The following is a 21,157-nucleotide window of genomic DNA, read 5'->3' as shown; positions in this document are numbered from 1 at the left end:
TAAGCCATGGCATGTATAATACACTAAATATATTACCGTTTTATATCAGACGCTAAAATGTAATTGATATGGCATACATTTAACCAAGAAAAAGGTAAAATGCAAAAAAGACTTTTAATTTGTTTCAAAAAATAGATAGAAAATAAAAAACGCTGTACTGCCACCTTATGGCTATTGGACTACAAATAGAGAAGTATATATATATATATATATATATATATATATATATATATATATATATATATATATATATATATATATGTTATTACAAAAGAAACAAACCAAATTATTATTATTATTATTATTATTATTGCTATTGTTGTTATTACTGTTGTTATGATTATTATTGTTGTTGTAATGATTATTAATATAGTATTATTGTGGTTGTTATTATTATTATTGTAGTTGGTGTTGCTGTTATTATTATTATTATTATTATTATTATTATTATTATTATTATTATTGTGGTTGTTGTTGCTGTTGGTACCGGACAGTTTGTGTTTCAGAAATCCTGGGATTTTTACTCACAGCAGACTTGGTTCCAACTTGTAAAAAGGTTTGCGTGTTGTGAGATGCTTCTCTGCTCACCATGGTTGTAAGGAGTGGTTATTTGAGTTACCGTAGTCTTCCTGTCATCTTGAACCAGTCTGGTCATTCTTCTCTGACCTCTCTCATCAACAGAACTGCTCTCATCAACCACAGAACTGCCACTTACTGGATATTTTGTTATTTTTTTTCTCACACCATTCTATGCAAAAACTACAGACTGAATGGTGTTGCGCAAAAATCCCAGGAGATCAGCAGTTTCTGAAATACTCAGTCCAGACTGTCTGGCACCCAACAGTTATTTTTGCCATGTTTTCCCTCCAATTCAGTTTAGCTGTATCTGCAGTATATGATGTTATGCCACATGATGTTCCTATTAATGTGGCTAGTGTGTGTTTGGAACTGGATTTGGAACAAAAAATGTATTTTTGGAAATGGAAATGTTCATGTGTGAAGGGACTTGACTGTTTTTTTTTTCTTTCTTTTGTTAGGATTGATTTTGTTATATTTATGTTTATTTTATGTTTTTGCAGCTAATCCCTGACAGTCCGTAGTCGTTTTTGTCTAAAAAGTGGTCCATTATGTAATATGCTACATAATTTACTGAAACCTTTGCTCTGTAACATTGAACTTATTTGTTGCAAAAGTAATATTTGGAAATCTGAAATGTTTTTGAACTGACTCAATAATGCAGAAATCATAAAATAAACATCTGTATCTGACAGACAGATAGACAGATTGATGGATGGATGGGTGGACAGATAGACAGATAGATAGATAGATAGATGAGCAGATATATAAATAGACAGACAGGCAGATGGATGAACAGATGGACAGACAGGTTGATAGATAGATAGATAGATAGCCAGATAAATAGATAGATAGATAGATAGATAGATAGATAGATAGATAGATAGATAGATAGATATGCATTTACTATATAAACAATGCTATTCAAGTGATAAGAATATGGTACTATAAATATATAACGATACGGTGATTTATTAGCTGTAATAATTACGTTGAGTAAAATGGCGCTGTTCCGTTGAGGGCTCGTGCCCTTGCTCTTATGCCTGGGAAACCCCGTGTGCGAGCTGCCAACGCCCGGCGCAGAGAAACAAACAGAACGGAATACGGTAAGTGGAACCGAAATCCAGCGTTTATATTACTAATTTCTTTGTTTCTTTAAATGTTTGGGTAACGGTGCAGACCCTCTTGTAAGCGTAATATCTTAGAAAAATTGTATGGCGTGTAAAGAAGGTGCGAGTGACTGGTTTTCGTTTTAGCAAAGCATCTCAAATGACATCCGTTAAAAGTTAGCAGCCATGCTAGCGAGTTTCTGGTAACCGGTGAGAAAATAAGAGCTTCGTGTTTATATGGTTAAAAAAGGAAGTCACGATTATTTCGATTATTCGTGAGGTATAAATAGAAATAATCTCTTGAAGTACCTGATATTTGATTATCCTCTATTGTGACATCATTACATTGTACGTGAGCAGGCATTTCTGTCAAATGCTAAGTAGCTAACAAGCTAGCTATCTAACCTAACTAGCGTTACGGGTTAAATTCAGTGAACTAGCCTCGGTGCTTCATGTAACCTTATTTATCAGCTAATAATGAGTGTTTACTTAATTTTTTTTCTTTCACAAGTTTAATTTTTTAAAGTATTTTTTTAGCCTGTGATGTTAATTGATGCTGCTAAAGTTAAGTAGCTAGCCACTGAAACAAAGTTAGCCTCCCAAATCATCATCCTGATGCTAACCTTATTCAAAATAAATTTCTCATTGGAGGAAAGAAAACCTAAACTGTTCAGTTTTTCTATTAAAATAGTGAGTTTAATCCGAATTTCTTAAAGAATTTGCAACAGGAAAGACAAATAAGCTTAAAAAAACAGTTTTTTAAACCTCACGCAGTTAAATGTAGTAATTATTGTGAATTTATTTTTATGGTTATTCATATAATTTTATAGTTTTGTCCACCTCACCTATTTTTTCTGTTTCCTATTCATAGATGTATTTAAACTATTATATTTAAATGTTAAAATCTTTAATATGATTCCCTGAATCCAGATTGTAAAATTGATCCTTGGATCAATAAATAAATAAATAAACAAACAAACAAAAAATCAGGATATTTTTCACCGACATCTTCGCCTTATGTTTATAGAAATGTTTGCACTCATTGTTCATTTATCATCGAGGTTTGATGATGCAATGGATAAATATTTCACGTTTGTTGCACTAGCCGAACTATGAGACTTAACTGTAGATAGATAGCATTTATTATTGTTATTATTTTTTGTAGTATATTAATGACTACATTCCATCTAATACTTGTTCATGCTTTTACGACGTATGACTCTGATGTTTAATACAGAAACAATCCCTAGGTTTTGGTTTATAAACCTGAAGCAGTTTAAAGATTATAATGGGGAGATCAGCAGGAAGGATGTATGTAGACAGATGTGTATGAAGCGTCTTCTAGTCTAGTCTCGTGTGGTTTAGACGTTTAAGCAACGTCTTTAGAGTCCTGAGTCGTGAATTTGCAGAGAGAGAAGGCCATTTTAGGAGAAGAGCATTCTCAGAGTGAATCTCGTGTGTTTATCGTTGGGTAGACGGCGTAAACCAGTGCTAAACGTCTTCTGTTTCACTTGTGACTTTCTGGCACAGATGCTCGGGTTCATCTCGATTCACCGTCCAGGTTTTCTCTGGGGCGTGATGTAAATTCTGCGCTTTTATCTCAGGGATGACACTCCAGCAACACTCAAATTTAACTCTTCCACCAACGAGACTTCGCTAAATACCCAGGATGCAAGTTTGTAGAACTGCAACCGTAGCCGCACATCCGGATTTAAAAAAAAAAAATTCTGCTCCACCGTAGTGGTCGCCTGATAACAATACCCACCCGAGCGAGTGAAGGAGCTCACTTGGGCGGACTCCACCAAAATAACGGGATGAGGTCAAACCCGACTTCCGCAGATTGCTGGAAGGAAATGGACGTCCCTCCCCACCCCGCTCCCATCTGTGGTTCTGCATCTGTGCCTTCTCTCTCTCGCTCTCTCACTCTCAAGACTAACTAGTGAGGTAAAAGGAGCCCCAGCAGCGAAATAGAGCTTCCTCTTATACAGAGAGAGAGAGCAGGGAATCGCATCTGATGCGTCGTCGTCTCTGCCTCTCTGTGCCTGTTACAGCCTCAGGTCCGTGCTATGTGTTGTCTCTCCGCGAGCTCGTTCACGGTCGCAGCTGAACAGATGACGTTATTCCAGAGCTTAAAGCCGCAGTGACCTACAGTCAGGCCGAGTAGGAGGGCTCGGCCATGCTGTGGTCTGATTGTTGATCTTTAGTATTACAGAATGAACTCATAATGTAATAGAAGCTCGGGAAATAACGAAGAGAGATCTGCTGTGGATGTACGTGAGCTGAACTGTACATCATATCATATATAATGTATGATTAAAGTCTCAGTGAAGTGCCTTGAAGTGCATGACGTTATTCGATGTGTTGAGGTAATTTCCACTGAAACAGGAAGCCAGGGTGGGACACATCGAGTGGCACTTCCCCCTTTTAAAATAACCAATAGTACAACCCCAATTCCGTGGGACACGGAGTAAAATGTAAATAAAAACAGAATGCAATATTTAGCAAATCTCATAAACCCGTGTGTTATTCACAGTAGAACAGAGAAAACATATCAAATGTTTAAACTGAGGAAATTAACCGTTTTAAGGGTAAAATAAGGTAATTTTAAATTTGATGGCCGCGATACGTCTCAAAAAAAAGTGGGGGCCGGGGGCAGCAAAGGCTGGAAAAGTAAGTGTTAGTAAAAATAAACAGTTAGAGGAACATTTTTGCAACTAATTAGGTTCATTGGCAGTAGGTCAGTAAGATGATTGGGTATAAAAGAGTATCTTGGAGAGGCAGAGTCTTTCAGAAGTAAAGATGGAATGGAATCTGGATGGAAACAGATGTTGCTATAAAACCTGTATATACCTTTCAGCATTGATGGTGCCTTTCCAGATGTGCAAGCTGCCCATTCCATAGACACTAATGCACCTCCATACCATCAGAGAGCGCTGATAAAAAGCCAGATGGTCCCGCTCCTCTTTAGGCCACTTTAGTTTAGGACGCAGCGTCCATGGTTTCCAAAAGAATTTCAAATGTCAACGTTTTTCCACTTTGCCTCAGTCCATTTTAAATGAGCTTTGGCTGAGAGAAGATGGCAGTTTTTTGCAGATTGTTGAACCTCTGCACATCTTAACTTCGGAGAGACTCTGCCTCTCTATGATACTCTCTTTATATCCAATCAAGTTACTGACCTCTTTCCAATTAACCTCCAGCTGTTTCTTTTTAGTAACACTTGTGTATAGAGACATTACGGAAAAAAACTGAAGTGTGGAAGAAGGCAGTTGCAGCACGCAAACCCAAGAATATTACTGAACTGGAGGCCATTGCTCATGAGGAATGGGATAAGATTCCTCAGAAACGCTGCCAGAAACTCTACATCTTGTTTCCAGCAGGTTAGAACAGCAAAAGGAGCTCTGCATTTTCAGTTGAATTTGGGGAAACCACTTGAAGTGTTCGTCATGTTGAATTATTTCAACTGCTTTTGTTTGATTTGGTTGTTGCAAACAGCTGAAAGTCTGTAAATTTTGACAGTAAACCTGATTTGCAATGGGGTTTAAATAATTTGATTGCGACTGTATTTTATATCAAATGCTGCAGAGTAGGGATGCACCGAAATGAAAATTCCTGGCCGAAACCGAATATAATGAAAAACTTGGCCGAATACCGGACACATTTTTTCCATTTATTTTACCATTTTTTTCACCATTGCATAAATTAAATAGTCAAAATTTGCTTTTTACTATCTTGTCTTGCTTTTCAAAGAAAAAAATCAATTACAAAAACTACAATTTCAAAATATTTTTTAACACTGAACATTTTTTTTTCATTCCAGCAGGCATAGGCTACCAACAAGGCACAATATAACTTTAAATAAATTAGTAAAATAAAAATATTTTGATGTGGTCATGTTTGAGCCCCCCCATGAATAGCGTATGTTAGGCCTATAACTGACTGCTGAAAGAATGTAACGCTCTGTAGCCTACAACTAAAAAGTGCATTGACGAGTGCAAAAAATGGTTATATTCAGTTATATACGGCTGATTATATTCAGGATATATACCACTCGTGTTCCTGTACACCTCGCGGAGTATTATAGTAGATATAGTATAGTTAGATACGTTATTAATGTTATGTTCCCTTAAATAAATACGTCTTTACCTGCTTCCGTACTCTACTCCCTTACGTCTCGCGACGTGACAGAATACTCCGAGAACAGAAACAAAACAAACACGTGTCCACAGTAAACAATGTCATGGTTGTCAACATTCGAAGGGCATGCGCTCGTGCACGTAGGTCGTTCATGCGTGCGCCCCCTCATTGCTCCGAGTGCGCTGCCGGAAGTGGAGGTCGTGAAATTTGCGCATCTCACTCTGGTTGCTAGGCTATTTGGCGCGTCATCAAACACGTCATTGTTCGGTCAAATTTGTTCGGCCTTTTCACTTTTTAAAAAAAATAAAATAAAAAATAAATAAAATAATTTCGGTTGCCGAACAATCGGTGCATCCCTACTGCAGAGAAGAGTGACATGTCTTTTGCTAGCATGAACATAAGGTTATAGTATTTGTTCCTCTGGGTTCTTCGTCCCTTCCAATCTCATGGCTTCATCATGACAGGCAATTTATCCAACACTAGCATGAACTGTAGCTGTCGTGTCTTAACCATCATAAATTGTCAAATGTCTTTCAGAAAACTAGTTGTATTCGCCTACATCGCTAGACAAGGAAATCGTTGGACAAGGGGCGGAGTCATCCTGAAAAGCCCATGCCCATTGTAGGATAAAGAGGATCAGCCAGAAGAACTTTGGGTTGATTCACAGTTCCTCTAAAGCCATGTCTGGACAGGATTAAATTTTACATGGGGTTCTGGGGTCACTTCCTGCTTGACGTTTTACTACTGCTGCTCTGCGGTTTTATTACCGTCCACTTCAGCCCTGTCGGCGTTTTTTTTTCTCCATCCTCTGAGGAAAATTACAGGCAGTAATACCTACCATTTTCCACTGTACTCTGCGCTCGTCTGATCGTTTTAGTCCAATGCAAGCGTCCGTGATTTTATTTATTTATGCAGATGTCACCTCGTGTTGAAAAGAAAAAGATTTTAAACTTGAAGCGCGTGTATGAGTGACCCTCCCCCAGATAACAAACGTTTCCCAAGTCACAAGATGGAAAACGGATGCCTTTTGGTTATGAATTGTTTTTTAAAATTGTTGCTAAAACTTCTGTTACGCCTCCAAACTGAAACAAGAGTGGCTCTTCTCTACTCCACTGCCGCTTCCACTGCTTGAACTCCATTTTGTGAATAAAGTGTGTATAAAAAATTTTTATTAAAAAAGTTCAGATTACAGACTTCCCCGGATAAAATAATCCAGTCCAAATAGGGCTTGAGTGGAACCAAACCGTGCCGGGAAAATAAACGGCATAACAAAGCCTCTAGTGTTTTTCTTTTTCTTTTTATTTCTGTATGTCGGTTTATAGGATCTGGAGTTCGGACTTTGTGCTATGAGGATAATGTGGTGTTAAGTTCATTAGGTTAATATTTTTGTTTAACAAAAGAATCTCTTCATCTCAGTCACTGAAATGTCACTACTTAAAGCAGCAGCAGTTGTTCAGCTCATATCCCTGTCTCTTTTTTTTTAAAATTATTATTATTATTTTTTTTTTTTCATTATTTGATTGTCCTCTATTGTTACTCAGTGCGACTCCCCACCAGTCATTTTTTATTTTCTCCATTTCTATTTTACAGATCTTGAATGAGAAGAGTGGACTGTTAAACACAAACAAAGCACAGTTATGCAGACGATCAAGTGCGTTGTGGTTGGCGATGGTGCCGTTGGTAAAACCTGCCTATTAATCTCCTACACAACTAACAAATTCCCCTCTGAATATGTACCAACGGTGAGTAGCTCGCACTCTCTCTCTCTCTCTCTCTCTCTCTCTCTCTCTCTCTCTCTCTGTTTCTATATGAATCTCAAAAAGCCTCGTCGAAAACTTTTTCACTGAATGTTATATTGTGTGTTAGATTCTTGTTATTCCCATTATGTGTCGTTCTTGTCTTCTGATATGTTTTATATATGGCTGGATGTTTTCAGGTCTTCGATAACTATGCAGTTACGGTTATGATCGGTGGAGAACCGTACACCCTGGGACTGTTTGACACTGCAGGTACAGTATGTTCAGAAGATTAAAAATAAGTGTTGTTGGTCGAGATGCCTATTCATACAGGAACGGGTGGAGAGCAGGTGTCGATCGGCACCCGGACTTAACCGCCCATCGCCATTGTCGTAGGAATAAAAAAAAGCGTGCGTCACCGCATTCCAGACGTTCACATCGAAGTCGCTTTGAGGTGCCTGCGTATGTGCGGAAACGTACCGACGGCTGGTTGAATTTGTCTCAGCCCTGAACTTCCTTTCCTACTTCCTTTCTCAGTTGTGTGTGTCTGTGTGTACGTGGTTGAGTCACACCTGTGAGGCTCCTTGTAAAGTGTGTAGTGGTCTCTTGCTGGGTTGTGGATGAAAACACCGGAATGAAACGCTTGTAGTCAGGATTTTGATTCTGATTAAATGGCTAAATCTGCGTGGCTTAGGGGTGGGTGATTTTGACAAAAATATCATAGGATTCGTCTCACGATATCCAGCAATACAGCAGTGTTGTATTTTTATATATATATATATATATATATATATATATATATATAACTTAATAATAATATTATTATTATTATTATTATTATTAACAATGAGTTATAATGCATGTATTTTGGTTTTTATTTGATTAACGCTGAAAAAGAACAGTTTTTCTCCTTGCAGCTTTAATGATTAAAAAACAACACAAAATGCGCGGTGTGTTTGATTCACTTCCTACAATTCCTATAGTCGATTCACTTTCTCGCTGCAGTTAAACCATTTTAGAGTTCGACTAGAATCGGAGGTTTTTAAAAGTCATGTACTGTCTAATAGACTTAAGCAGATGCCTGGATTTATATTTAATGGGATTCCGTCCTGGCTGCGGTTTGTGTTCTCTGTCTAGACTTAACCCTGTTTCACCTTCTCCCGACAGGTCAGGAAGACTACGATAGATTACGGCCTCTGAGTTACCCCCAAACAGATGTCTTCTTAGTCTGTTTCTCTGTCGTTTCCCCTTCTTCGTTCGAAAACGTCAAAGAAAAGGTTGGTCTCGCGCTCGTCACCGATCGTTCTTCTCGCTAGTTTGTGTCTGTCCCGTCTCTAACAGAAGAATGTCCGTTTTGTTCTCAGTGGGTACCCGAGATCACCCACCACTGTCCAAAGACCCCCTTCCTGCTCGTTGGTACGCAGATCGATCTGAGAGACGACCCGTCCACCATCGAGAAGCTCGCGAAGAACAAACAGAAGCCGATCACTCCGGAGACGGCCGAGAAGCTGGCCCGGGACCTGAAGGCCGTCAAGTATGTTGAGTGCTCCGCTCTCACGCAGGTAAGACTTGCGCTACTCCAGAAAGCACGAAATCCAAATTGTTAGCGTTTCTACGGTTTAATGAAATGCGTTGAACGAGTCACAAGCACACATTGGCCGATATTAATTAATTTATTTATTTTTGGTTATTTCTTACATTTGTGCAGATTTGCTTTTGTTAGATTTGATTTAAGACCTTGTGCAGATTGTTCAGTAACACTCGTTACGACGTCGACTTCGAGGTAAGTTTAACGAAAACTCTGCCAGTGAACAAAGTGGAAGAATTTGTACAGAGGCTCAGAGACACAGTTGGTTCATTTCATTGTGGTGTGTTTTGTCATGTAGTTACTTCACTTTTAGAGTGTCGGTTGTTTCCGATTGTTGTGTATATATCAGCGAAGTATATTCCTTTATTCAGGGGTGGACATATCTGTAGCCGAAAAAAACCCTAAGTTTTATAATTTGGAATGACGCCCCCAACCCGGAAACATGGAGTTTCCCTGCTCGTAATGACTACTTAAATACGATCTTACCGACATGACGTGAACGCACCATTAGCTTCGTCACTTGTCAGAGTTTTTACTTGCCCAGCGGGCTAGCTAGAAGATTTGATTTGTCCACCCTTGACGTTTAAAATAGTTTGAAGCAATGAGTTTTTTCAGCATAATGCACGAAGTGAGCTGGTCATTAGCGTGTTTCTCATTGCTCCTGATCTGAAACGATACTAAAGAACTAACGTATTAACTAATAATGAACGAAAATATACTAAATCACTGTGAAATACTGGATGTACAACAAAAAAAACTCCATTTGCGTACTTCTGATAAGTGCCAGTTTTGCGGTTACGCACATTTCCAAATCTGAAAACGACCTCGAGCTATGTTGAAGACGTTTTAAAAAGCAAATTGTTGCAGCTTCACGAGCTCGTCTGGCAATGGTGCAAGAGCTTTTGACAGAAGTCCTCGTCCTTCACCTCTCAGCCCCCCCCCCGTGCTCCTGCGGTTCTTTGGGTTTCCTTCCTCTTCTCAGAGGAAGCTTTCAGCTCCTTATGTCGCACCACTGCTGTAGCCTAGCACTTTTCTTATATCTATCGACACTGTTCTTCTGTGTAGTTTTTTTTTTTTTTTTTTTTTTTTAACCTAACATCTGTGTGCTGTAACTGCTAACCTTGCTGCTTATTCTTTTCCCTTCTTCCTCTGTCTTTGTAGAGAGGTCTGAAGAACGTATTTGACGAAGCTATCCTAGCTGCTCTCGAACCGCCCGAAACGCAGCGAAAACGGAAGTGCTGTATATTCTAAAGTCTCGTTTTCTCTCTCTTTATTACGCCTAACTTCCCCCCCAGATGTTTGCTGCTTCCTAGTTTACCTCTTGCTCCTGATTACTAACAGAAGAAGCTTGTTTTGTTTCTTGCTTCATATTAATGAAGTGTTTTTTCCATCCACTCTTTCTTTTTCTCTCTCTCTCTCTCTCTCTCTCTCTCTCTCTCTCTCTCTCTCTCTCTCTCTCTGCAATCATGTGTCTTAAGATTTCTTCCTTTTGTCATTTTCGTCACCTCTTGTATTAAATGGAGGTTGTTTTGTCCTCTCCAGATGTGGAGCATTATTATTATTATTAGTAGTAGTAGTAGTAGTATTACCATTGTTAGTTTGCTTTGTGTGTTTTTTTTTTTGTTTTGTTTTTTGCACTTAAACCTGTAACACCGATTAGGTCAAACGTTGTCGATTGCTGCTTTCTCGTTTCTTCATTCCTACTGTCTGAGAGAGTGGGCGGAGCCAAAGAGGTACACTGATCAAGCAGCTCAAACGCATTGCGCTCAAGTCTTTTTACCCCCCCCCCCCTCCTTATTTCAATGTATTATTTTATACTGCAATCATTGTATCATAGAAATTAAATTCTGAGCATAATATTAAGGCTACACCCTGCAATCAGGTGCCGTTGATCAGGTGCACTGTCTTGGGATTTACTTATAACCTTGTGAAATTATTTGTGTCATTAATAAAGATCGGCTAAAATCGCCATCTTGAGTGTGTCGTCAATTCCGAGAAACACTTTTTTTTTTTTTTTTTTTTTTTTTTTTAAAAACATAACGTACGGGATACAGCAAAACAGGTCTTAGTTTTCATCGTGTATCTGTGTGAGCTCTCTCTCTTGTATTGTAGCTCTGTGTGTGTGTATGCTATGACTAACTGTTTTCAGAACGTTCTTTCGAGAGGGATTTCTTAATGAATTTGTGCATCGTTTTCATTAAAATGTAGCTTCTCGGATGTTCTACCACATAGAGGTGTGGCTCATCAAATCATAAATGTGTTGCTTAGACCCCCGTTCTCATGTGCCGCCCAGTCTCGGCCATGTTCCGTCTCGTTGCAAAGGTGTTCAGTGGGGTTGAGGTTGGGGCTCTGTGCAGGACACTCGATTTCTTCCATTCCAACCATAACATCGTCATGCTGAAGCAGGTTTGTGCCTCTTAGTTCCTGTGAAGGGAAATTGTAATGCTACAAAGCCATTCTATACAGTTGTGTGCTTCTAACTCTGTTTTGTGAAGGTTGGGTGTCCACATACTTTTGGCCATATAGCGTAACTGCGTGTTCCTCAGTCTGATTACGTCATCTGTCCTTGCTGATTAATCCACCTAATAAAAATCGTTCTGCGGTAGATGTAGTGCGTCAGGTGGTGAGATGCGGAACCAATCGTGCACGATTTAGTTATGAGACGCGTCGTGGACTACGTCAGCGTGACACGCACGTTAATCTTAAACGTGTACACCAAATGAAATCTTCTAAGGAGTAGTGTTGAACATCTGTAAATATCCTACGAATTAAATAAAAAAAACAACTAACAGCCCCGACATGAAATCATGGCATCGTGCATATCTCTGCTACTGTGTTTGGTTTTTGTTTTTCATATAACAGTGGTTGAAAGCTAGTGTTTCCAAAATGGCCGTGGTCTACCAGAACAGTCTCTCTCATTGCTTTGTACCACTCCTCACAGATCATGTGTGTTAATTTAGTGTCTTTTTGTTTGTTTGCATCCCCCTGACCGGCCCTTATGTGTCTCTGAGCTCTGTTTGTATCACGTCCACTTTGTTTTGTCACAGAATGACCTGTTAGCATGTCCAGATCCAAACCAAGCAACTCTTTATATGTGAATTTGGATTTTAAAGGTTATGATTGGTTGTTTTGGTGTTTTTTTTTCTCTTTTGCATTAACTCCTTAAAGACGATGCACTGTCCTGCTTTCTCATTTCAGAAACCCTCCAGCATGTAAAACTTTTTTTTTTTTTTTTTTCCCATTCACATGATCACATTCCTACCTGGTTTATTCCCTCGTTTCCGTTTCTTTAACTTTTTTTGTCAGCGTCAGTGTTGACCCACATTGAGTCTCCATTTCTTCCCTGCTTTGTGTCCACAGAAAGGCCTAAAGAATGTATTTGATGAGGCGATTTTGGCAGCCCTGGAACCCCCTGAGCCCAAGAAGAAGCGTAAATGCGTGCTGCTATGAGCGCCCTTTTCGTTCTCTCTCCCCTCCTTTCCTCCGCTAAGGCTGGCCAATGGCTTTGTACTCTTAAAAAGCAATGCCTAAGAAAAAAAAAAGGAAGTGAGTTAAAACATTTTTTTGCTCTGCAATAAATATAATCTAAAGAATACCCTGCACACACGCGCACACACACACACACACACACACACACACACACACACACACACACACACACACACAGAGGGCTTGAATCAGTTTATTGAGCTCCCTATCATCATACCACAGATTAATCTAGATTTACATTTTAAACGTGTTACTTCACGGTGAACCATAGAGATGTGGAATTTTTTTTTGTCATTTAACCAAGTTTTTACTGGCTAATAGTTCACCGACACGTGGGGCGGAGACGGTTATTAGCACGTACTAGAGATGTACGCTAGCAGCTCCGCAAATTCTCCCGTGTAGTCGGAGTTAAACGTCTAACCTCTAATTTTACACTAGAACGTCACCAGAAGTGCTTGGAGAAAATAATAAAACTTTAAAAAAAAAAAAAAAAAAAAAGATCCTCTTTCTTTGCCAATATCCCCACGTCGTAGGAGGTTTGAAAGAGTAACCATGTAAATAAGAGCGGATTATAATAAAGGACTCGTCACACAGAATCGGGTTTTCTCACGGAGGGAACTTTTAACAGTGTTAGCAGAACAAGCGGCACGTCCTACTGTATTGCCACGGACCATGGAAGCGTTTTTTTTTTTTTGATTGTTTGTTTTTCTTCAGAAAACTTGTAATGCATGGAGGTGAGCGCCTCTGGTTTCCTTTACATAGGTTAACTACTTCTATCATGAATTAATTAATTAATAATAACGTAAGCTGACATGTTGTAGGCTCCACTTGTTTTTACCAAAATGTTGTTTTTTTTTCCCCCCACCTTTTTTTCCCCCCCTTTGTTCCCTTTTCCTTATTGCTTGTCACTGTTTTGTTTTCATCATATACGGGCCGGATCCCAGCGAAACTCTGATCCATCTCTTTATTTAATGGGCGAAAAACAAACATTAGTGATGATCATGATAATAGTGCTAACTTAAAGGCACCGTGTTTACTGTTGTGTAAAAGTTGCCCAGGTGGATCAAGGTTGATCTGATTTCCTGTCGTTTATCACCCGTTTTGTTATGTGTTCATTTCAGTGTAAGACCAAATGCTATGTATGAAGTCTGTCCTTTGTACTGTATATGCATTCTTTTAAAGTTTATTAAACTTGTACCTTAATTGCCTTTATTTTGTTTGCTTTCTATCTGTCTGACGGACAAGATCGGGATCTGTTTTTCTCCCACGCCCCCAGTACAGATTTGACATGTTTGCTTCAACCGCGAATAGTCGTAGGACTTAATGAAGGTTGTAAAAGGAAGAATGTATGATTTTATTGAAGGAAATAAACATACCGAACCGTATTTCTGCCAGCAGAGGGTGCTGTGTGATATATTATGATCTCATGCTTTACATGAATACAATCAGACATGAGACCTCATTATTGTTCGGCCCGCCCCGATTATAGATCATTTGTAGGCTAATATATGTACGTTTTGAAAACTCATTAACTACGGTTAATTAAGGTTAAAAAAAAAACCCTTTGCATTATGTTTTAAGAGCTTATCCAAGTGTGCAACGCCTAGCAAACTTGAGCTATGCAACATGCTGATCCATGTCAGTGGTGTCAAATGCACAGAGACTGTCAATATATACTGTAACGTTGCACTCAACCGTGATGGATGACTGGAGATGCTTTGGAGCACTATCCCAGTTCTAGATCAACACTGCCTCCCTAAGGTGTTGATGGATAGCCTGTCATTGCAGAGGAGAATGTGTGTAGTGCTTTTACCTTGTTTTTCTTCTCGGGTTGATTTATAACAAATAGGTGATCTAAGATTCCTGAATTGAGAAGGATGTTGTAGAACACGGCGCAAAATATGTGTATATATATAAAATGTATTTTTTGGAAACTTTATTTTGGCCGTGATATGGATTGAGAAAATAACACCCTTGATGCATCTTTAATGCATGACTTCAAAAGGCCAGAAATGCACTTTTTAACACTTCATGCATATTGTAAAAACATATATCCATATTTTTTGTTTTTCTGTACTGAGTTGACTGTACATGGTCCCTTTACACATTCCACGAGGGTCTTGGATGATATCTGTCAGCAAGCACTTGTGCTAAATAGCTGCAGAAGGCGATTAATTATGCCGTGTGTGGAATGGCTGGTATTCTTCGGGGTTTTTTTTCCTTTTCTTTTTTTTAAACTAGGTGTGGGCGACCTCCTGCATGAGAGTCCTGGTTATCAGCGTCGCTATCACAATACAGGCTGCTCCCACCGCCAGCTCTGCTAGGATGGGCATGCATGAAGTCATGTTTCCACGCTCCGGCTGTGCTATCGTCACATGACCTCCGTCTGAGCTCGTTTACGAATGCCATATCTTTAAAGCAGTGTTGAAGTAAGCGTTTTGGCCTGCGAAGAACATATACGATTGTGATTGGTCGGAAAGTGTCTGGTTTAATTTTCTTTTAAATCGAGCTTGGGAAGTAGTGTGAACACACGCGATCGTCCTAATGTCATTATCGTTTCTGTAGTAACAGCTTTGACAAACGTATTTAATTGTCGATGTGGTGAAGGAAGTGTTTTGTTTGACATTTTTTGGAAGGAGTCTCCAGTGTCAGAGCATACTTTCGTCTGCGCTTTACGGTTTCTTGGTAACAAGTCGAGATACTAACTTGTTTTAACATTAAAAGGAATTCTAAGCAAATAAAAATGACGTATGACGTTTGTTAATGCCATTTTTTTTATTATTGTAGTTGTTGGCAAATTGGTGCTGTTAATGGAAAATGATCAACTTCTGAGTGGTAACAGTAACTCCGCTTCATCGCACCACTCTGTCGTTAATTATTTATTTATAACGCCAGGTCCCCGAGTGAGAAACTGGTAAACCAATACCACCCCTTTCTCACCTCCATCACTCTCGATTAGCGCAGCTGTACTGTGTGATCGAAGCAGGATTGATGCTGTCCAGGTCTACTGCAATAAGATTTCATTGCACGTACTCCCATTAACGTATTCTCTCAGTTCCCAAAAGTCTTATTCAAATGCTGCATCAATCAGACAGAACAAGCCATTAGTCATCTAGTGCAGATTTAAAGTGTTGTCCATGTGGCTGCTCTGGACTTTTTGCTGGCATTAATTTTAGCCGCAGTAGAGCTGACCTGAACCCAAAACAAACGCTTGGACCTCTGACGTTTTGCTTCTGCCGAGAGCAGCGTGATCTCTGCCTCGGGATGGCATTTCACTTGATCGTGGCTCATCACATCTTGTTTTAACCAGCACCTCTCGGGAAGCCCAATTAGGACAAAAAGGCCAAACCCGGGGCACTAAAGCGATTACAGAATGCTAGATAAGCCCGTGAATATTGCTAGCGGACGGAAGCCCAGTTCGAGCTTAACGGTGCAGTGAGTGGCGTGTCAGGAGTAAGTCAGCGCAGTGGGAGATGAAGTGTAGATAAGCCCCTCGTGCTTTGGAAAAGGGGCTGAGGGAAGCATCTGATACCGTACGCCAGTCAAAACCGAACATGCTCGGGATTTGTTGAAAAGCGAGCCTGTGTAGTGAGACAGCTATGCCGCGATGAAATATCGCAGAGTCATAAATCAAAAAGCCCACATCTCACCGCCTCTCCTCCCCTCCCACCCTTTGGCCATCTGCGCCATGGCAACGTGTGAAGCCTGAACTCAGGAAGGCGCATACCTACCGTGGCTGCATTGTAGGAACACGCATGCTGTCTTTACACTGGATCGGCTAAAGGAATGCGTCGTGTTCTCCTCTTAACTCTGCTTTTGTTTATCTTTCGCTTCCATGCACATGACACGAAGAGCAATTCGGGACGTAGCCTACAGTACGCACTTTTATAACGTGCGTGATCTATCTATTTATTTATTTGTTTATTTATTTGTTTATTTATTTGTTTATTTATTAAATGTATATTTAATCATTTAGTGTTTGGCTTTGAACGTTTATCTGGACCTGTTCTGTGACCCAGAACACCAAACCAGCACTTCGTGCAAAGCTAAAACGTCTTAAAGACATTAAAACTCTCATTTTGTTGGCCCTCCTCTGAGATGCACGAGTTTCTTTTTGAGCGTTTTGGCACGCCCTGCTCTTTTAAACGAGTGCCGAAATCTGCTCACACAAGGTAATTAAATATTAACGCGAGTCTGCTGTTACGTCATGTGCATGCGTCTTAAGACTGTTTAATGTTATCCTCTGATGCACTGTTAAAACCCAGAATGGGATTTTCCATCTAAATTGTTTTCAATGGGTGTGATGGTAAGAAAAGCAGACGGAGAGATGGGGCCTGCTCAGTGCAGTTCTCACCCTGTCAGTACGTGGCCCCGTGCCAGCTTCGGCATGAGCATGAGCGCCCTCAGCGCAGCAGAGATGTTTAACAGCAGGGAAGCCAACAGTGACGAGTGCAATGTTTCACCGTGGCTTATTATGACAATCGTTTTCACTTAGGGATTTGGGATACATACGTTTCATCCACGGGCTGTCTCCTCTGGTGCGGGATCCGAATCCCGACAGGTGTTCGAGGTGTCCGCGTCGACCTAGATGGTCGAGCATCCATAACGTGAACCCAGGACAACCAGTTCCAAACTAGTGATGCCAGCCAGCATGGACTCGGTACAGGTGGCTGGAGAAATCCTCTGTGAAGGATTTGTGTTGTCCGTATTCTCTTTATTAACGATAACAACTTTATAATATTCTCCACACCTGTGTTCTCAATCGCTAGACATGATATTGGCTTGTACGGCTCACGTTCCACCTTTTACAGATTTATCGGTGCACCTAAAAGAACTGTGGGTCCCTGATGGCTCAGAACATGGATAATTTTGAACTGTAGAACCCTGTTGGGCTTCTGGTCTACTTAGTGCCCCAAGAACCCCCACACACCTCCTACTACCATCCTCATTATTACCCCCGTTCTCTTGGATTACAATTTTGTGATATTCTCCATCACAGGGCATGACTATGGGTTTTACAGGTAGCATTCCACCTTTTATAGATTTACAGCAGCACCGATAGGAACTTGGACGGGTTTCAGGGGATCCAGTCATGGACAATTTTAGACCCCCTTGGGATTCTTGTTTACTCAGGGGCCCAAAGAATCCATCTGACCTCTCACCACTATTCTGTATTATACCCTTCTTCGGATCAAACCTGGGCATGATATTGGGTTTTACAAGTTGCATACCATCTTTACAGATTTACAGGGGCACTGATAGGAACTTGGATGGGTTACAGGGGCTCTAATCAAGGACTATTTTGGACCCTGCTCAGCTTCCTGTCTACTCTGGGCACTCACCGCCTACCACTATGCTGTATTCTGCCCTGAGTTTTGGATAAATAAATAAATCATAATGTTCTACACATCTGTTTTCTCAGCAGTGCTTGATCCTCGATCGCATCACATGTTTAAAGATTTACAGGGTTTTTTTTTTAGGAACCTTGAATCCCCAGACACGCAACCCCCCCCCCCCCCCCCCCCCCCATGGACAGTTTTGTCCAGTAGGACCCCCTTGGGCTTCCTGTTTACTCGGGGCCCAGGGAAACCTCCTCACCTCACACAGCCATCCTGTATCATGCTCGTCGAGTAATTTGTTCACACCTGTGTTCTCAATCACAGTACATATTGGTTTATACAGGTTGAATTGCCACCTTTACAGATTTACAGGGGCTCCTATAGGAACTTTGGGTCTCCTAATTGGGCTTCCTGTATACTCAGGGCCTTCTACCACCATTCTCTTTATTACACCCTAGTCTTGGACAGCAGTTCTGTGAGATCTTGGGTTGTACAGGTAACATCCCACACATCTTTACAGAAGTACAGGGACACCCATAAAGTCTCCTGACAGCCCCACTAATTTTGTTCTGTAGTACCCTCTTGGTCTTCCTGTTTGCTCAGGGCCCTCAGACTCCGTCTCATCTCCCACCACCCCCTCCTTTTCCGACACTCTTCCAGATTTGACAGTTGCATCACTATTCTGATATGCGGATTCAAATTTAGCTTCCAAAGCATAAGCACATGGACTGGAAAAGGCTTCATATATCAATGCTTGATGGACGAGCCATTGTGGAAGCATTCTTGTGGTTCGTCCTGAAACAATGCTGCACAGTAAAGGGCTGCCGTATAGGCAAAATCTGGGAGGCTCGCCTCGACTTGAAATTCAGCGACGATCGTTTGAGATGTCTACGACGGCATGTCTTTCGAAAAGAATGGGGATAGGGAAGCGTGAAATTCAATTCAGGCTAAAGCACTCTTATTCACACTACCACTTTCTGCCACGTTCTCAAGAGGCTGCGCACCAAGGTTTGCATTCTTTACCACAGAAACTCCACACCGGCACTCGCCTGGGAACACATCCAGCGGGACGGGGTTGTCAAGAACCGAAGGATTAAAAGTATTGTTTGCTACGTACAGTACATGCACAGGCTTCTCTAGTCACTTTTCATAATACGATATGGATGCTGTGTCTCTGGGGGGCTTTAATAAGCTTGTCCTGGAATTTTAAAAATGCCTCCGTGTGCGTCTGCTTGTGTAAGGGCTCAACACACCTGGGAAAGATGGTGAGATTTCTGAGAGGAAATGCACCTCGTCAACCAAAATCTTGGTATCGGCACTTGTCGAGGTCCTTGGTATTGGGTCACATATTGTAAGGGCCTTGCTTGTGTATTGCACAACCTGGTGGTTTTTGCGATGGTGGGCGGAGAAATGTAACTGTCATCACAAACAAGAAACATCTGTCTCATTTGTGTAACTTGTTTTCTTTTAATATGAGAAGTATGTTGTTGGAGATCTGTGTGTTTTGAGGCAAGCCTTGAAGGAGAGACCAGAGCACTTTGAGTCTCCTTATCCTTTTTTCCTTTTGCGATTTCAGGCAAGGATTAGGAGTGGCCGTAAGCCGTCATTTGTCAAATGAAATGCCAAACTCAAAGTGGAAGAGTAGATCGAAACATAAGGAAATGGCGTTGTGGTTTTGTTTTGTATCGATTTTTTTTTTTGTTTTCCCAAGCGCATGTGATTTGTCAGGAGTCTGTTATAGAATAGCTATAATGTGAAAATCGTATAGCCTTGCCTAATTACAGAAAGCTTTCATTTCCCAAAACAAAGTCATGCTAAAAAGTAGCTGAAAGGCTCAAGCCTCTGATCTCAAAGAGCCTTTATTGAATTGTACCTTGATAATCATGTTATGTCTCAGGAAAATCCTCTACAGATATTAAATTACCGTGTGGTATTTCTGTCAGAGGCGGTAACAGGACCAATCTGGATTGTATGGCTGGATTGTATTTCACCGAGCGACGTCCCCCCCAGGTCTACGCGCACACACACTCTCCCTCTCTCTCTCACTTTTCATTCGTTTATAGGTGATCCCTAATAGTGACCTTTTTAATAATCTCTTAATTTATTCGTCAACCTCATGGAAATGTAGTAGTCGATCTCATCTTTCAGTAACCACAAGTAGGCTCCAACTATCTCTAGCATCTAGCTTTGCTGAACAAAACAAAAGCGGCCCCGATATCGGTACTTCCAAAAAAGGAAAGGCAAAACAAGAATCCACAGGATTATGAGGATTTTGTGGCCACAGTGATGCCCTCCGTTTTAATTTTGCCTACAAAAATAACAGACAACTGCCTCCTCTTTTCAAACCTGACCCCCCCCCCCATCCTCCTACCATAATCCCGAGCTTATTAGAGCCAGACCTTTTGAGAAAACCTGCTGTAGGGCTATAAAAGAAGTTCTGGAAACCATGTGCTCTTCAGATGCTGATCATCTGACCTACATGTTAAGTGTAACTCTGGATGAGGTTGTTTTTTTTTTCTCTAGAAGCAAAGCACTGGTGTCTTTATGACGCTACACTTGTTCTGCACCGCAATTCAAGAGATTTACACCAGACCCGCTCGAGTCGAAAGGTGATATCTAAGGACTTTTGGCAGTGTTCTCCTGTCTCCTTTTAACGTTTTTAAATTTCTGTCCACTCACCGCACACCTTAACAGTGAAATACCTTCTATTTCTGTCCTCAAGCGATCTATATTACAAGCTTGGCGATGTTAGATCTTCGTCTTTTCCTTCCAAACACCATCGCCGTGGCAACGAGCTCGTTTAAAAACTCAGTGCTTATAAAAAGCTTCATTGGGGCAACAGCTGAGCCAGTGGTGGTGGTGTTGAGGTGAGGGCAGAACCATCTTTAGTATTTTAGAGCACCAAACCACACGTACGTGATGGCCAACATCCCTCATTCCTGCCACATAGTTTCCATAAATATTTATTGTTCTTGGTATGACGGGTGCAGTCCAGGCCGTGTCGCCGGGCAGCTGGGGGTACGAGCTGGATGTGTCACGCACTGACCTCTGCCTTTTATCTCTTATTCAGGCTCCAGAAGTCTGAGTCTACAGTACTACCAGTGTCGTCATGTTAAATATCTAGAACATCGTGTTCATATCGAAACCCTGTGCATTATTTCACAATCCTGTAGTGACATTATAGTG

At 40.7% G+C, this 21,157-nt stretch overlaps 1 protein-coding gene across 3 annotated transcripts; it reads left to right on the top strand.

The window, feature by feature from the left end:
• The first annotated feature begins 1,344 nt into the window (after window positions 1-1,344).
• cdc42 (cell division cycle 42) lies at window positions 1,345-13,840 on the top strand. 3 transcript variants are annotated; one of them, XM_053652936.1, is made up of 7 exons: window positions 1,368-1,682; window positions 4,897-5,062; window positions 7,410-7,561; window positions 7,756-7,828; window positions 8,723-8,832; window positions 8,920-9,117; window positions 12,504-13,840. In XM_053652936.1, the coding sequence occupies exons 3-7, from the start codon at window positions 7,457-7,459 to the stop codon at window positions 12,591-12,593; spliced, it is 576 nt and encodes a 191-aa protein (XP_053508911.1). In that variant the 5' UTR covers window positions 1,368-1,682; window positions 4,897-5,062; window positions 7,410-7,456; the 3' UTR covers window positions 12,594-13,840. The 3 variants fall into 3 exon arrangements, with proteins under 3 accessions (XP_053508910.1, XP_053508911.1, XP_053508909.1); XM_053652935.1 differs by lacking the exons at window positions 4,897-5,062; window positions 12,504-13,840 and adding an exon at window positions 10,305-10,569 and having other exon boundaries at window positions 1,345-1,682; XM_053652934.1 differs by lacking the exon at window positions 4,897-5,062 and having other exon boundaries at window positions 1,370-1,682.
• The last annotated feature ends 7,317 nt before the right edge of the window (window positions 13,841-21,157 follow it).

This window comes from Ictalurus furcatus, chromosome 21, assembly GCF_023375685.1.
Source record: "Ictalurus furcatus strain D&B chromosome 21, Billie_1.0, whole genome shotgun sequence".
Taxonomy (NCBI): Eukaryota; Metazoa; Chordata; class Actinopteri; order Siluriformes; family Ictaluridae; genus Ictalurus; species Ictalurus furcatus.
This window is presented reverse-complemented; position numbering and strand designations above follow the sequence as displayed.